General features: G+C 55.3%; 2 protein-coding genes across 2 annotated transcripts; both read left to right on the top strand.

The window, feature by feature from the left end:
• The first annotated feature begins 6,838 nt into the window (after positions 1 to 6,838).
• On the top strand, positions 6,839 to 8,925 carry ZNRD2 (zinc ribbon domain containing 2). The gene is made up of 4 exons (XM_043972898.1): positions 6,839 to 6,945; positions 7,130 to 7,281; positions 8,136 to 8,220; positions 8,477 to 8,925. Exons 1-4 carry the CDS (start codon positions 6,927 to 6,929, stop codon positions 8,824 to 8,826), a joined length of 606 nt encoding a protein of 201 aa, XP_043828833.1. The 5' UTR covers positions 6,839 to 6,926; the 3' UTR covers positions 8,827 to 8,925.
• Positions 8,926 to 9,073: 148 nt separating this feature from the next.
• On the top strand, positions 9,074 to 12,005 carry FAM89B (family with sequence similarity 89 member B). Its single transcript, XM_043972899.1, has 2 exons — positions 9,074 to 10,544; positions 10,875 to 12,005. Exons 1-2 carry the CDS (start codon positions 10,287 to 10,289, stop codon positions 11,148 to 11,150), a joined length of 534 nt encoding a protein of 177 aa, XP_043828834.1. The 5' UTR covers positions 9,074 to 10,286; the 3' UTR covers positions 11,151 to 12,005.
• The last annotated feature ends 523 nt before the right edge of the window (positions 12,006 to 12,528 follow it).

Genomic DNA, 12,528 nt, shown 5'->3' with positions numbered 1-12,528 from the left:
GAGAGAGGGGGGCACGTCTGGGACGCCTGTGCCCACCCGCCACACACCTGGCCCCGAGCTCCCTGGCGCCTTTATGCCCACTGCTCACCTGGGAAGTGATGTGGCAGGCAGGGCCGCCGCCGCTGGGGCCGGGGCCCTGCCCCTCTCCCTCTGCCCAGTTCGGAGCTCCCCATTCCGCTCGGGAATAGGGGGTGCCAGCCCAGGCTCTGTTAGCTAGGAGGCCTGGAAAAAATCTCTTCCCGTTCCGGGCCTCAGTTTCCTTATTTGTAAAAGGAGGAGCTTGGTTTGGGTGATTGCTAAGGGTCCTTTCAACTCCTCCCTAGCTCAGGGGTGGGGATTTCAAAGCAACAACTAACACGCACCCTCAGGGGCTAAGAGTCTCTCTCCAATCTCCCTCCAGAGAGCCCCCAAGGGTGAGGGCAGGAAAACTGGCAAGCAGGCTAGACACAGACACAGATGGCAAAGCCTCAACCCCCAAGGTGCAGGGTGGGCTCCTTCTGGACCCCCCCCCCTTACAATCCCTTCCTCAAACTTGTGGCTCTCCCGAGCCCCGGAGTGCAGTTCCTCAGTCTCTCTCCTTGTACCCTTCCTAGGACCCAGGTCGCCCACCTCCCAGGCCCGTGGGCCAGATCCCGGTGGTGTCTGGGTTGGGGCTGGCTCCTCGCCTCAGACAGTTCTGGCTGAAATAGCCAACGCCTGAGCTCAGGGCCTGGCCCCTTTCCCGGCCGGATGGCCCAGGAGAAGATGGGGAGCCAAGCAGAGCCCAAGCAGGGGATGGGGAGGAGGGAGGCACAGCTTTGGGGCCCAGGGCTTGGGAGGGGAGTCAACGTGCCCCAAATGTAAAAACAGCCGGGGCCAGTCCAACCCTCTCACCAGGGTCTGATAAGTAGATTCAATTGGAAGCCCCTGGCCTGGGGTGCCGGCAGGATGGGAAAGGCTGGTCTGGCAGCCAGGCCACGGGGAGGGGCCTTCTCTGGAGGAGGGACCACCGGGCCTTTGCAAAGGTCCAGGCTCCTGAGCTCCACTCCTCCAACCTTGGCTCAGCATCAGCTGCTGGGAGGGGGGAGGAGGGAGGGAACCAGGCAATGGCACCGTCCACATGGCTGAGCAGGGCCCTCCCGGGGCCCCTTGTTATTGGAAATGCAGCTGAACAAGAGACCGAAGGAGATGGGGAAGACTGCTGCCTTCACATTCCATTCAACAAACATTTATTCTTTTGTATTTATTATGCACTTAGTAACCACTCAGAAACACTCAAATAAAAACACTAAGAATAAGGCAAAGAATAGACAAAATGGGAAACTTCTGTTAATGTTTATTCTTATAAAAAGTTTGTAAAGTATCTTATTATAATTGAATTTTAGTTTTGCATCTTAATACAATTTCATTTAAGAGTCATTTGTTCAGTCACTTTTCAGTTGTGTCTGACTCTCTGTGACCTCATTTGGAGTTTTCTTGGCAAAGATACTGGAGTGCTTTGCCATTTCCTTCTCTGGTTTATTTTACAGATAAGGAAACTGAGGCAAACAGAGTTAAGTGATTTGCTTAGGGTCACACAGCTAGGAAGTGTCTGAGGCCAGATTTGAATTCAGGAAGATACCAGAACCCCATAGTTGCCCCTTATTAGTTATGGGGGTGGGGAGGCAGCTGGGTGGCTCGGTAGATAAAGCACTGGTCTTGGATTCAGAAGGACCTGAGTTAAAATTTGGCCTCAGACACTTGACACTAGCTATATGACCCTGGGCAAGTCACTTAACCCTCATTGACCTGCCATTTAAAAAAAAAAAAAAGATTTCTTTACAGAGTCACGATAATGTCCATGGAGTTTCTCACCATGAAAAGAATAACAGATGATTTACACATTCTAACTTTTTAGCAATAACAAAACTATTCATGTCTCCTCATGATGATTCATTTGAACCTATCATGGATTTTTCTGGACTTCAATGAACTTTTCAAAGCACCCACTTTGCACTAACCGACATGGCTCGTGGAGAGAGGTACCTTTGGACTTGGGTTTAGAAGGCCTGAGATTTAGTTCTGATTCTGACACTTGCTAGTTCTATGACCCAGGAAAAATCACCTAACTTCTCTGGGACTCACTTTCCTCATATGTTAAATGGGAAAATTCTCCCACCTGCCTCCTAGCTCTGGACTCACATGGACTAAATGAGATCTCAGAGACTGTGGGCTTATCCAGTACAAAGCACTCTTTATTTCCACCCATGTAAAAGGCAGGAAACACTCAGCCCAGACGTTCCCCTGGGGAGAGAGCTGACAGGGTTGGAGGACTGCTATCCCGCTTTTATTCTGGTGAATCCCTGGCACTGATCGCCCTCCTCCCCCCATATAATTTTCATTTTTACAGTAGAGGAAACTGAGGTCCAAAAGGAATAGGAAGTGGCATAATTGGGATTTGAACCCAGGCCCTCAGACTCCAAGTGCAGGCTTGGTTCCATTCTACCATGATAGGTGTAATCCCTAGGATTAGACATAGACACAAATAACCACAGTGGGAGAGAAAATATAGTGTGGGGGGGAGTCATTGGAGTTTGTGCCAAAGCATTGTCTCAGACCTAAACCTTCCAATGGACTCTTTTCTTTTCTTCTTTTTTTTTTACAGGGCAATGAGGGTTAAGTGACTTGCCCAGGGTCACACAGCTAGTAAGTGCCAAGTGTCTGAGGCCACATTTGAACTCAGGTCCTCCTGAATCCAGGGCCTGTGCTTTATCTACTGTGCCACCTAGCTGCCCCTCCAATGGATTCTTGGATGAAAGTTCCCCAGCATCTGATTGTCTCATCTCCAGGCAATCTTTTTTTGTTTGTTTGTTTTGTTTTGTTTTGTTTTGATCTTTGGTGGGGCAATGAGGATTAAGTGACTTGCCCAGGGTCACACAGCTAGTAAGTGTCAAGTGTCTGAGGCTGGATTTGAACTCATGTCCTCCTGAATCCAGGGCCAGTGCTTTATCCACTGTGCCACCTAGCTGCCCCCTTCTCGAGGCAATCTTGACAAATAGGAGGGGATTTCTGGCTTAAAAGATTTCGGGGGGGGGGACAGCTAGGTGGCACGGTGGATAGAGCACCAGCCCTGGAGTCAGGAGTACCTGAGTTCAAATGTGGCCTCAGACACTTGGCACTTACTAGCTGTGTGACCCTGGGCAAGTCACTTAACCCCAATTGCCTCACTTAAAAAAACAAACAAACAAACAAAAAAGATTTCAGGGGTGGGGGGAGACAGAGAGGATGGGGAGAATTAGGGTTTGGGGGGTTGTAACTATGGCATGAAGGGAAATTACTCACATCACAATTGCTCACTATATGCCTATCTCCAGGCAAGGTACCATGGGGACTCAGTGTAAGGCCTTTGCAATCACTCTGGGGCAAAGGTGTAACTAGGGTAGAACAAATGGAGTTTTGTCCCAGGGCACTGACGTGAGGTGGAGGTGACTGCTGTCCTGGAAGGTCCTCTTCCCTATCCTAAAGTGTGACCATGCCCAGGGACCTGTTGAGTGCTGACCTCTGGGGAACCAAGAGACCTGCTTCAACCTAGCAGAGAATTCTTATAAGGCAGAAGTGGGAAGTAAGACTGGGTGGTGTGGAATTGCAGATGGTCTCAAATGCCAGGCCAGGAGCTTGGGTGGGGCCCCCCAGGTGGGGGACAGAAAGCCCCTCAGCCAAGGCCCTGGCCTCTCTAGCTGAGCCCCTCAGAGATGATCCTGTGGGCTGGCTCTTTGAGGAGCCTGGGACAGGGGTGGAAGGCGGAAGCAGTGGATGGATCAGCCAGTGTTTTCCAGGCTGAGGCCCAGGTAGAGCTGGTTATGGTAGGCAGAGTCCTGTATTTCACCCAGCAGCACTATCTAGAGGCTGCAAGCAGAAGCCCCCCATCTTTTCTCAATGTCTCCTCAAACGTCCTGGGGGGGATTGGTCTGAACTAATTAGAGAGAATGGGGAGGAACAAAAATCATGGACATACAAATGGCCTGTGGACTTCCCACAAGCCCCATCTCTCTTTTTCTTTTTTTTTTAGTGAGGCAATTGGGGTTAAGTGACTTGCCCACGGTCACACAGCTAGTAAGTGTTAAGTGTCTGAGGCCGTATTTGAACTCAGGTACTCCTGACTCCAGGGCTGGTGCTCTATCCACCGCACCACCTAGCTGCCCCCATCTCTCTTTTTCTTACTGTGAATTAGGAATCCACATGGGGAAGCCAACTTCTCTAGTAGCTGGCTTTTCAGTGTGAACCTCAGAAGGTCTGGAGTCCCTGCCTGGACAGCCCCAACACCTGGCATCATCCTTCATGCTAAGTCTAGAAGCAGAAGCATTTATTAAGTGCTTACTGTGCCAAGGGCTGGGGGGGACAAAAAGAGAAAAAAAAAAACCCCAGTCCCTGCCTGCAGGGTGTAAGCATTCAGGATCTGCCGTCAGAGGGGCTCCCGGGGATTGATGAGCTGCCAGGGGATTGGCTATGGCATTCCACTTGGAGGGCCTCAGTTTCTTCATCTGTAAAGTAGGGACAAGAACATCTGCTGTCCTTATAGCAAGGGGCCATTGTGAGGCCTTGACAAGGTCTGGCGGGGGACATTAAGCCAGGATGGCTTCATGTGGGGCCAGTGCCAAAGGCCTGCATCTGTAGTTCAGAGAGGCTCAATGTTGCCAGGCTGGCATCCAGAGGGAGAGATGTTTGCCTGCCAACTACAACGTCTGTGTCAAGGAAAGGAGACCCTTCACTATGGAAGTCATAGAGTCTTGAAGTATATTGTTATTACCATCATCATTATTTGTTATTATTATTATATATAATTATTATTATTTAAGTTTTATTGACTTTTTTGTGTCTACTGGACAGTATTTCTACCTTTAGCTAGCCCTCCTCCAGGAATTCCTTTCAACAAGTGTAATGCCTAGGAGCTCCCCTATCCCAATTCTTCTCCCAGAGAAGGCTGCCCTCTGGGTCTGCATCCAGTAAAACCGTAGCTTTCGAGCCCCTAACAACGGACTCAGGTTTACCAATCAGCCAGAAGATACAACATATTCAAAGGAAATGTATTTATGAAAGCATAGCAAGGTAAGGAGCTACAAAGCACTCTCCCTCATAAACCAGAGGCATACTCTCCCACCAAAACATGTCTCCAGTGGGAAAAATGGACATGGGTGGGTAACACACATGGAAAGGCACAAATAAATGGAATGGATGTGGTCAAGGTACATATGTGGAGGGACAACCCATGCCTCTGATGCTGCAGGATATTGTCATCTAGGGATGTCATTGCGATGCTCCCACCTGGCCTGGTCCACAGTTGGATTGTCTCCACCAGAAATGCTCTACTCGGCATATGGCTCTGATGCTTTGCTGGGTTTATACAAGTTCAGGCTTCAGCTGGTCCTTGGCTCCAGGGCTGCCTAGCTCTGCCTCATGAGAAGAGTGGGCTCTATGGTGCTCTTTTTAGTTCAAGGCCCCAGGAAGCTTAAAAAAAAAATAGCTACTTAGAAGAGCAGCCAGCCCTGCAAAGGTTCAAAAGAGCCTTCCTTTGGGGGAAAAACAAAGTCATCACTTTTTCCCCTTCCAGAGTGACCAGTTAAGGTTCCCCTTGTAGTCTTGGCAAAAAGGACTCTCATCTCTGGCAGGAGTTTCTTCACCCTAGGTGCCAAACTTTTAAGAACAAAGAGCAAACACAGTCCTAACTAAGTAGTTAGTGCCCTCAGGCTCAAGTCTGTCCCTTTGAAATCAACTTTCTGGCTGAACTTGGGTCTCCTTGGGCAACTTCATCCTAGCCTAGGATGAACATCCCCAGCTCCTCCAAGAGATTCCTTAGAATATTACCATCCTTTTAAGGGCCATTCACTCAACAACTGCCAAAACTTTCTGGGGTTCCAGGGTCTCCCAGTTGTATAATTCCCATTTCCTTCTGCTTCCAGTATAAGGAACAGGGAAGGGGAGACTGTAAGTATGGGGAGCAAGAGGTTTGTTCTCTCCTACCCCCCTGTCCCCACTCCCAGGCTTCCACATGGCTTTGAGTTCAGCCTTACGAAGGAAAAAACCCCCCCAAACCCAACACCAGTTAAGAAAAGCAACCACCTCCATGGCCCCGTATGAAAGGGTCTGGAACCGTCCAAACTCGGAGTCTCCATCTCTTGGAGGGAACCGGAGTTAGAGCCAACCCGGGCTGGGGTCCCGGTAACTTGCACCTAGATGTAGATGCAGGTGGACTTCACAGCAGCCCTAGTGGGACACACTTCAGGATCCCTGTTTTACAGAGGAGGAAATTGAGGCCAAAGGCACTTGCCAGGGTCTCTCCCCTAGCCGGTATGTGTCAAAGGTAAGATTTGAACCCAGGTCTTCCGGATTGCAAATACAGGGAGGGCTCAGCTACTTCGGGCGGGAGCTTCAAAGGCTGCGTCCATTTTACAGAGGAGCAAAGTGAGGTTCAGCGAGGGCAAGGGATTGGCCCAAGGTCGCCAGACTCCAAGCCCGGTGATCAATGCCTCTCGATCGGGGAGCCCATTTTGGAGAGGAGGCTATAGCCGTTCAGGCTGTGGCGGGACTAGAACGCGCTTCCCGGCCCCGCCCTCGGGCTCCGGAACCAGCCGTTTCCTTGAGGGCGGGGCCTAGCGCCGCGGCAGCACCACGTGACCCGATCTCCGTGGCAACGCCTCGGCGCGTCCCAACCTCTCTCCCTCCTCCCTCCCTCCGGGTGAATCTGCGCCTCCCTAGTCTCCGGCCCCGCGCGAGCGCAGGAACCGTCGGGCCAGGGAGAGGGGGTGGTGGGGTCCGGAAGCGCGCCCCGCCCTCGCCCCGCCCCCTCGCCGCCGCGAGTGGCCGGTCGAGCGAGGACGTCATTTCCAGAGCCCAGGAGCGAGCCCAGTGGCCGTGGCGCCGGCGCTTGCGTCACTTCCGGCGCGGTGTTTGTTAGCGGCGGCAACGGCGACATGGCTCTGAACGGAGCAGGTGGGACCGGGCCGGGGGGCAGGGGAGGGGCGGGGAGGAGGTCGGGGCCGGCTGGGCCGAGGGTGGGCCCCGGGGACGGGCGGAGGCCGAGGGCCGCAGTGTTGGGGAGAAGGAGGTCGAGCGCGCCGCGGGCTCCGCGCCGGGCCGGGCCTTCTCACCCGCCCCGGGGTCCCCGCGTCCACAGAGGCCGGCGAATCGGACTGGGAGCCGCCTTCCGAGGCCGAGACCAAAGTGCTGCAGGCGCGACGCGAGCGGCAGGATCGCATCTCCCGCCTCATGGGCGACTACCTGCTGTGTGGCTACCGCATGCTGGGGGACACGTGCCAGGACTGCGGGGTACGTGGGCAGGCCGAGCCGGGGGCCCCGAAGTGCGCCCCGGGGCCGGGGCCGGGGCCGGGGCCGGGGCCGAACAGCTCCTGCGCACTGCGGCGGAGGGGGCAGGGCGCCTGCGTGCCTGTCGCATCTCCAAAGCTTACGTCTATTAGGAATTTAGACGAAGTAAAGCGGGGAACGGGTGAAGTCCCAGCCGCTTGGTGGGGATCCCCAAGGGCTTCCTTTTAGGAGGGGCCGGTAAGCCGAGCTTTGATGAAAGCTTAAAGATCAAAGCTTATCTCTGTTACCACCTGCTGAGGCCAAGGGTAACTGCCACCTCTGTCATTTACTAGTGGAACCTCCCCCCTTTTCGGCCTCAGTGTACCCCCCTTCCCTCTTAGAATCCCTAAGCCTCCTTCACGCGTGCAGTGCAAAGAGGGCTGCGTTTTATCAGGACCTGGTATCAGGTCCCACTTCAGCCGCTTGTATCTCTGTGATCTTGGGTCTCTGGGCTTCGGGTTTCCTCATCAGTGAAAGGAGTGTTAGAGAGGAGATGAGTAGAAAGGACCCCTCCAGCTCTACGGGGATGATCCTGAGCTCTCTCCTAAGGCCCCCCCTTAGTATTCTCTCTCCCTGTGTAAAGTTGCACGTTGACCAAACTGTTCTGGGAATCTGACAAGATAGAAATACATGGCGATTGTAAACAGGTCTGGGCTGTTGTCAGCACATGTGGGGAGACCTCAGACCACTGAATACCAGAGCTAGGAGTCTCCTTAGAGATACAGAGCATACATCACCTTTGCCGTGGCCTAGAAGGGGAAATGACTTACCTAGGATCACATAGAGAGTAGGGGAACCCTTCTTTGACTTTGTTCCAGACCATTTTACTTCAAGACAAACAGCGAAAAACTTACTGTGTAGCTTGTCAGGAGCTGAATTCAGACGTGGACAAAGATAACCCAGGTGAGGGGGTCCTGGGGAGCCTTAATGTGAGATTAATTAATGCCTCTGATGTGGGTTTCCAGGTCAGGGAAACTGAGGCAATCAAGGGGATGACTCAGTTTGATTCTGGAGCATTGTGGGCAGGGCTGTTTCTTTTCCTGTCCTGAGGGAGTCAAGGGGGCTGAGAAAACTGGGGTGGTCAGCCCCAGTCTGGGGGAGCAGCCCCCTAGGACCAGTGCCCTGTCAGTCTCCCCCTGTGATATCTTCTTCCTTCTAGCTCTGAATGCCCAGGCTGCTCTCTCCCAAGCCCGTGAACACCAGCTAGCCTCCTCAGAGCTCCCCACTGCTTCTCGACCAGCCCCACAGCCCCCTGTCCCCCGGCCAGAACACTGCGAGGGGGCAGCTGCAGGGCTCAGGGCTGCCCAGGGGCCTTCTCCCACTTTGGCTCCCACAGCATCTCTGACCCCAGATGTCCTGGCAGCCTCCCAGTCTGCTTTACTTCAGAAACTTGCCTGGGCGTCGGGAGAACTGGGCCCCAGCACCTCTTTGGAAGGAAGCATCCAGCTCTGCACCCTGATCCGGGTCTGTGCTGAAGCCCTGCAGGGGCTTCGGCAGCTGCAACAGTGAGGGGTCTTGGGAAAGAAGAAGGGCCCCAGGGCGTTGGACTTGTCTAGTGTATGGGTCCAGGGTTTATGATGAATAGCTGCAAGAGAAAGGCACAGAAAACCCCGTTGCCTTTGCGTGGTTTGTTCCTTCTTCCTTCTGCCGTGGTCCCGCTCATCTCTAGCTGCCTTCCTCTGTCTCCATTCTGGATATTGCAGCCTCTGGTGGAAAGACCCTTTGGTCTGTGGCCGCCTTTGTAGCTTTGTTCTTGTGTGACCAAAGTCATTTTGCTTCTGGGCCTCCATTATCCTACAGGTGAAATGATGCTCAGATTCAGTGATCTCTTGAGGCTCATCCCTACCCTGCATCTTCAGATGCTTTCCCACCGTCCCTTTCCTGTGGGAGGTATCGTGGCCTACTTGTGCTGGGGAAGGAGACGCAGCAGGAGACGTCCCAGAGGGCTTAAAGGAAGGGGGATGCCCTGGCCCTGTACCTCAGTTTGCTAGGCTTTGAAGCCAGAAGGGTCCTCGGGAGGGTCCTGCTGCACATGAGGAAACAGACCCAGGGAGACTGGACTTGCTTAAGGTTACTTAGTCAAATTGGGAGTAAGATGGGGGGGGGGGAATCTAGGTAATGAAAACAAAAGATAAAAATACACCCCCCAAAAAAGGGGGGGGGTGTAATTTGCACTACTGTCGAATGTGCGTGGGGATGTGGTCAACAGGACCCCAGGATCAGGGTCCAAATTTGCCTTTGGAAAATGAAGGGGGAGCAGAAAGAACCTAAGGTTGGACAGGCCCCCAGTAACCATGGAGTCTAAGTTCCCAGAATAAGAAGCCCGCATTTGGCTCACTAGGGCCCCTAGATCAAGGGCCACAGGAGCGCTCAGGGTTAACCCACCCAATCCCCTTGCGGGTGAGGAAAACCACCTCTAACGGGCTCCAGCCCTTAGCCTGAAGCCTCTTGGGCGGCCCCGCCCTTAAACAATCCGGAGGGGACCAGGGTTGAGGGCGGGCCCGACTGATCCCCAAAGAGGGCAGACCCTCTCCCTCCCGCCTCCCGCCTTAAAGGAGCTGCGTCCTTTTCCCCGTCTCCCTGTTGGTCCTTGCTTAGGAACATCCCGAGAAGATTGGAGCTGGGGTGAAATCCTTTTTCTTTCCCGCTTCCCAGCCCATGCTTGGCTCTTAAACTCTTCCCGGGCGTTCCGGTCCCTCTGCCGCATCCCAGCCCAGTGGGGAGCCGCTTGAACAGTCCATTTTCCTTTTACAAGAGGCTCCGCCCCTTGGCCGAGGGGAGGGGGCGCAGGGTGGGGCTTCTCCGGAGCTGAACAAAGCCGGCACTCCGTGGGGCAGCGGCGCCCGGGCCGGGCCGGGCCAGGGCCAGGGCCGGGCGACCGGAGCAGAAGGAGGGAGGAGCAGGGCAGGCGAGGACCGGGGTGCTGGGGTCCATTCTCTTCCCAGCCCGGGGCCCTCCTTGCCGCTCCCATGAACGGGTTACCGGGGAGCCCTGCGCCCGCGCCCCCGGGCTGCCCGCTCGAGGGGCTCCCGCCGCTACCCCGGGGGCTCAGCGGCCTCCTCAATTCGAGTGGGGGATCGTGGCGGGATCTGGAGCGCGTCTACAGCCAGCGGAACCGCATCCAGGACGAACTGAACCGGGCTGGCCGCGCCCCCGAGGGCCCCTCGCAGCCCCCGCGCCGCCCGGCCAACCTGGACTCGGCGCTGGCCGTGCTGCGGAAGGAGATGGTGCGGGGCGGCCTGGGAAAGGGGGGGATGGGATGGGGGGTGAAGCGCTAGGATGATGGGGAGGCAGGGTGGGTGGCTCGGGTGTGTTGTGATGGGGCGGGGCAAGATTGGGGAGGCTGGGATGGGGAGGCAGGAGTTGTGATGGGGACGCAGAATGGCATGGGGTTGTTGCGGGGTTGGGGGGGGGCGGAACCGGCATAGCCTAAAGGCACTGCGGTAGGAAAACTGGCATGGCCTGGGTATAGGCCAGAGATCATGGGGAAGGAGAGGGCTTCACACAGCCGGGATACCTACGAGGGTCCTTCCTCCGACCGCCCTGCCCCTCCCCAGGTGGGCCTCCGTCAGCTCGACATGTCTCTGCTGTGCCAGCTGTGCTCTCTGCACGAGGCTATCCAAGACTACAAGCACCTGTGCCAGGACATGAGCCTGTGCCAGGACATGTCCTCGTCCCTGCACTCGGACAGTTCTTATCCTCCAGACACCGGCTTCTCAGATGATGACGACGAGCCTCCTGACTGCAGCCTACCCCGGGACCCGCCCCCCCTCAGAGTCCCCCAGACTCACAACTCCCGGGACAAGTGGCTGCAGGACTCATTCAGCCTCTGAGCTTGGCCTCCGGTCCCTGGTGCGCTCTGGAGGCCCAGCGATTTAGGGTGGGGGCCAGCCGGCCGGCCCATCCTTCCTCCCCCCACACAGGGCAGGTACAGCCTCACTCACCTGCGAGGGCCCTCACACACGTGTACACACACACACACACACACACACACACACTCTCTCTGTCTCTGTCTGTCTCTTTCTCTGTCTCTCTGTATGTGTCTTTCTCCCGAAGAGCTCTGCTCTCTCACTGTGCTACTTAACTGGGAATGGCTGGTACCTGCAGGTGGGAGAAGCTGTTTTCTCTCCCTTCTCTTTCCATCTCCTCTCTCAGAGGAGGAATAAGGACTTGCTAGAGATCCAGGCTCCAGCTTGTTTCCCACTTTGCCTCAGCCCCAGCTGCTGGTGGACTCCCTCCATCTACCCCATGCCCACTTCTCCCCTGCTGCGCTCCCAGGGCTCCCACATCACTAGAATAGCTCAGCTCTTTTGAGGCTGCTCCCTTGAGCAAGGGAAGAAGCATGAGGGAGCTCCATCCTTGGCACCTCGGTTGGATCCCCAGACCCTCACCCCAACAATCAGCCTGTCTCCGGATCCCAGAGGAAGTCAGCTGACTGCTATGGGGACAAACAGCCTGGCAAAGGGGAACAGCTCTGTAACCCAGTAGTAGTGGCATCCAGCAAGCTCTGGGGTCATACTATAGTGCTGGCTTGGCTATTGGGCAAGACCCACCCCTCCCCTGCCCCTGAGGTTGGCCTTGCTCCCCCTGCACTCGGGAGGGCTGGGACTCAGGGCTATGCCGAATAGGTAATGTATTGGGGCCTCGACTGTGGGGCCCCACAAATAAATGGCTCTTGTCTCTGCTCAGTTCTTGTCTTTTTCTAAAATAGGGATGGGAAAAAGTGTGTTGGGCCCACAGGGAGGAGCCGATGCATCTCCTTCCACCAGCAGGTGGGGCTGGAGGAGCACAGCTGGCTGGGGGTTCTCTGAAGTTGTCCATGGCTGGCTGGCAGTGTGTGCCACTCGCCAGGCCGGTGTGTGGAAAGCATTGGCCCGGGAGCCTGGAGGGCAGGGCGCTAATCCCTGCTCTGCTCCTAACTGGGAAAGGGCTGAGCTAGCTGGGACCAAACCCTTCCCCTCCCTGGGCCCTCCATTTCCTCTTGGGCTGGAGTAGGTCTCTAAAATGCCTTCTGGCTAAAGCTGACCCCCATCTGGAGCTGAGGGCGATGGGGGTGGGGAGGAAGTGGAAGGAACCGTCCATCTTGAGGAGAGAAACTTTCCATCCAGTCTGGGGGTGGAGTTGAAGCCAAGGCTGGGGCTCATGCTGGGGCAGGAAGTGAGAGGGCTAGGTTCCCAGACCCATCTTTGGGGATGTTCCCCTGGGGAGGAA

Source organism: Dromiciops gliroides, chromosome 6 (assembly GCF_019393635.1).
Source record: "Dromiciops gliroides isolate mDroGli1 chromosome 6, mDroGli1.pri, whole genome shotgun sequence".
Taxonomy (NCBI): domain Eukaryota; kingdom Metazoa; phylum Chordata; class Mammalia; order Microbiotheria; family Microbiotheriidae; genus Dromiciops; species Dromiciops gliroides.
This window is presented reverse-complemented; position numbering and strand designations above follow the sequence as displayed.

What these genes read in the sequence shown, in the direction of transcription:
- ZNRD2 (XM_043972898.1), top strand. An exon ending in ACACGTGCCAGGACTGCGGG is followed by an intron (nt 7,282 to 8,135) that starts GTACGTGGGCAG and finishes ACTTTGTTCCAG; the next exon opens with ACCATTTTACTTCAAGACAA. An exon ending in CGTGGACAAAGATAACCCAG is followed by an intron (nt 8,221 to 8,476) that starts GTGAGGGGGTCC and finishes TCTTCCTTCTAG; the next exon opens with CTCTGAATGCCCAGGCTGCT.
- FAM89B (XM_043972899.1), top strand. Translation starts at nt 10,287, where the DNA reads ATGAACGGGTTACCGGGGAGCCCTGCGCCCGCGCCCCCGGGCTGCCCG. An exon ending in CCGTGCTGCGGAAGGAGATG is followed by an intron (nt 10,545 to 10,874) that starts GTGCGGGGCGGC and finishes GCCCCTCCCCAG; the next exon opens with GTGGGCCTCCGTCAGCTCGA.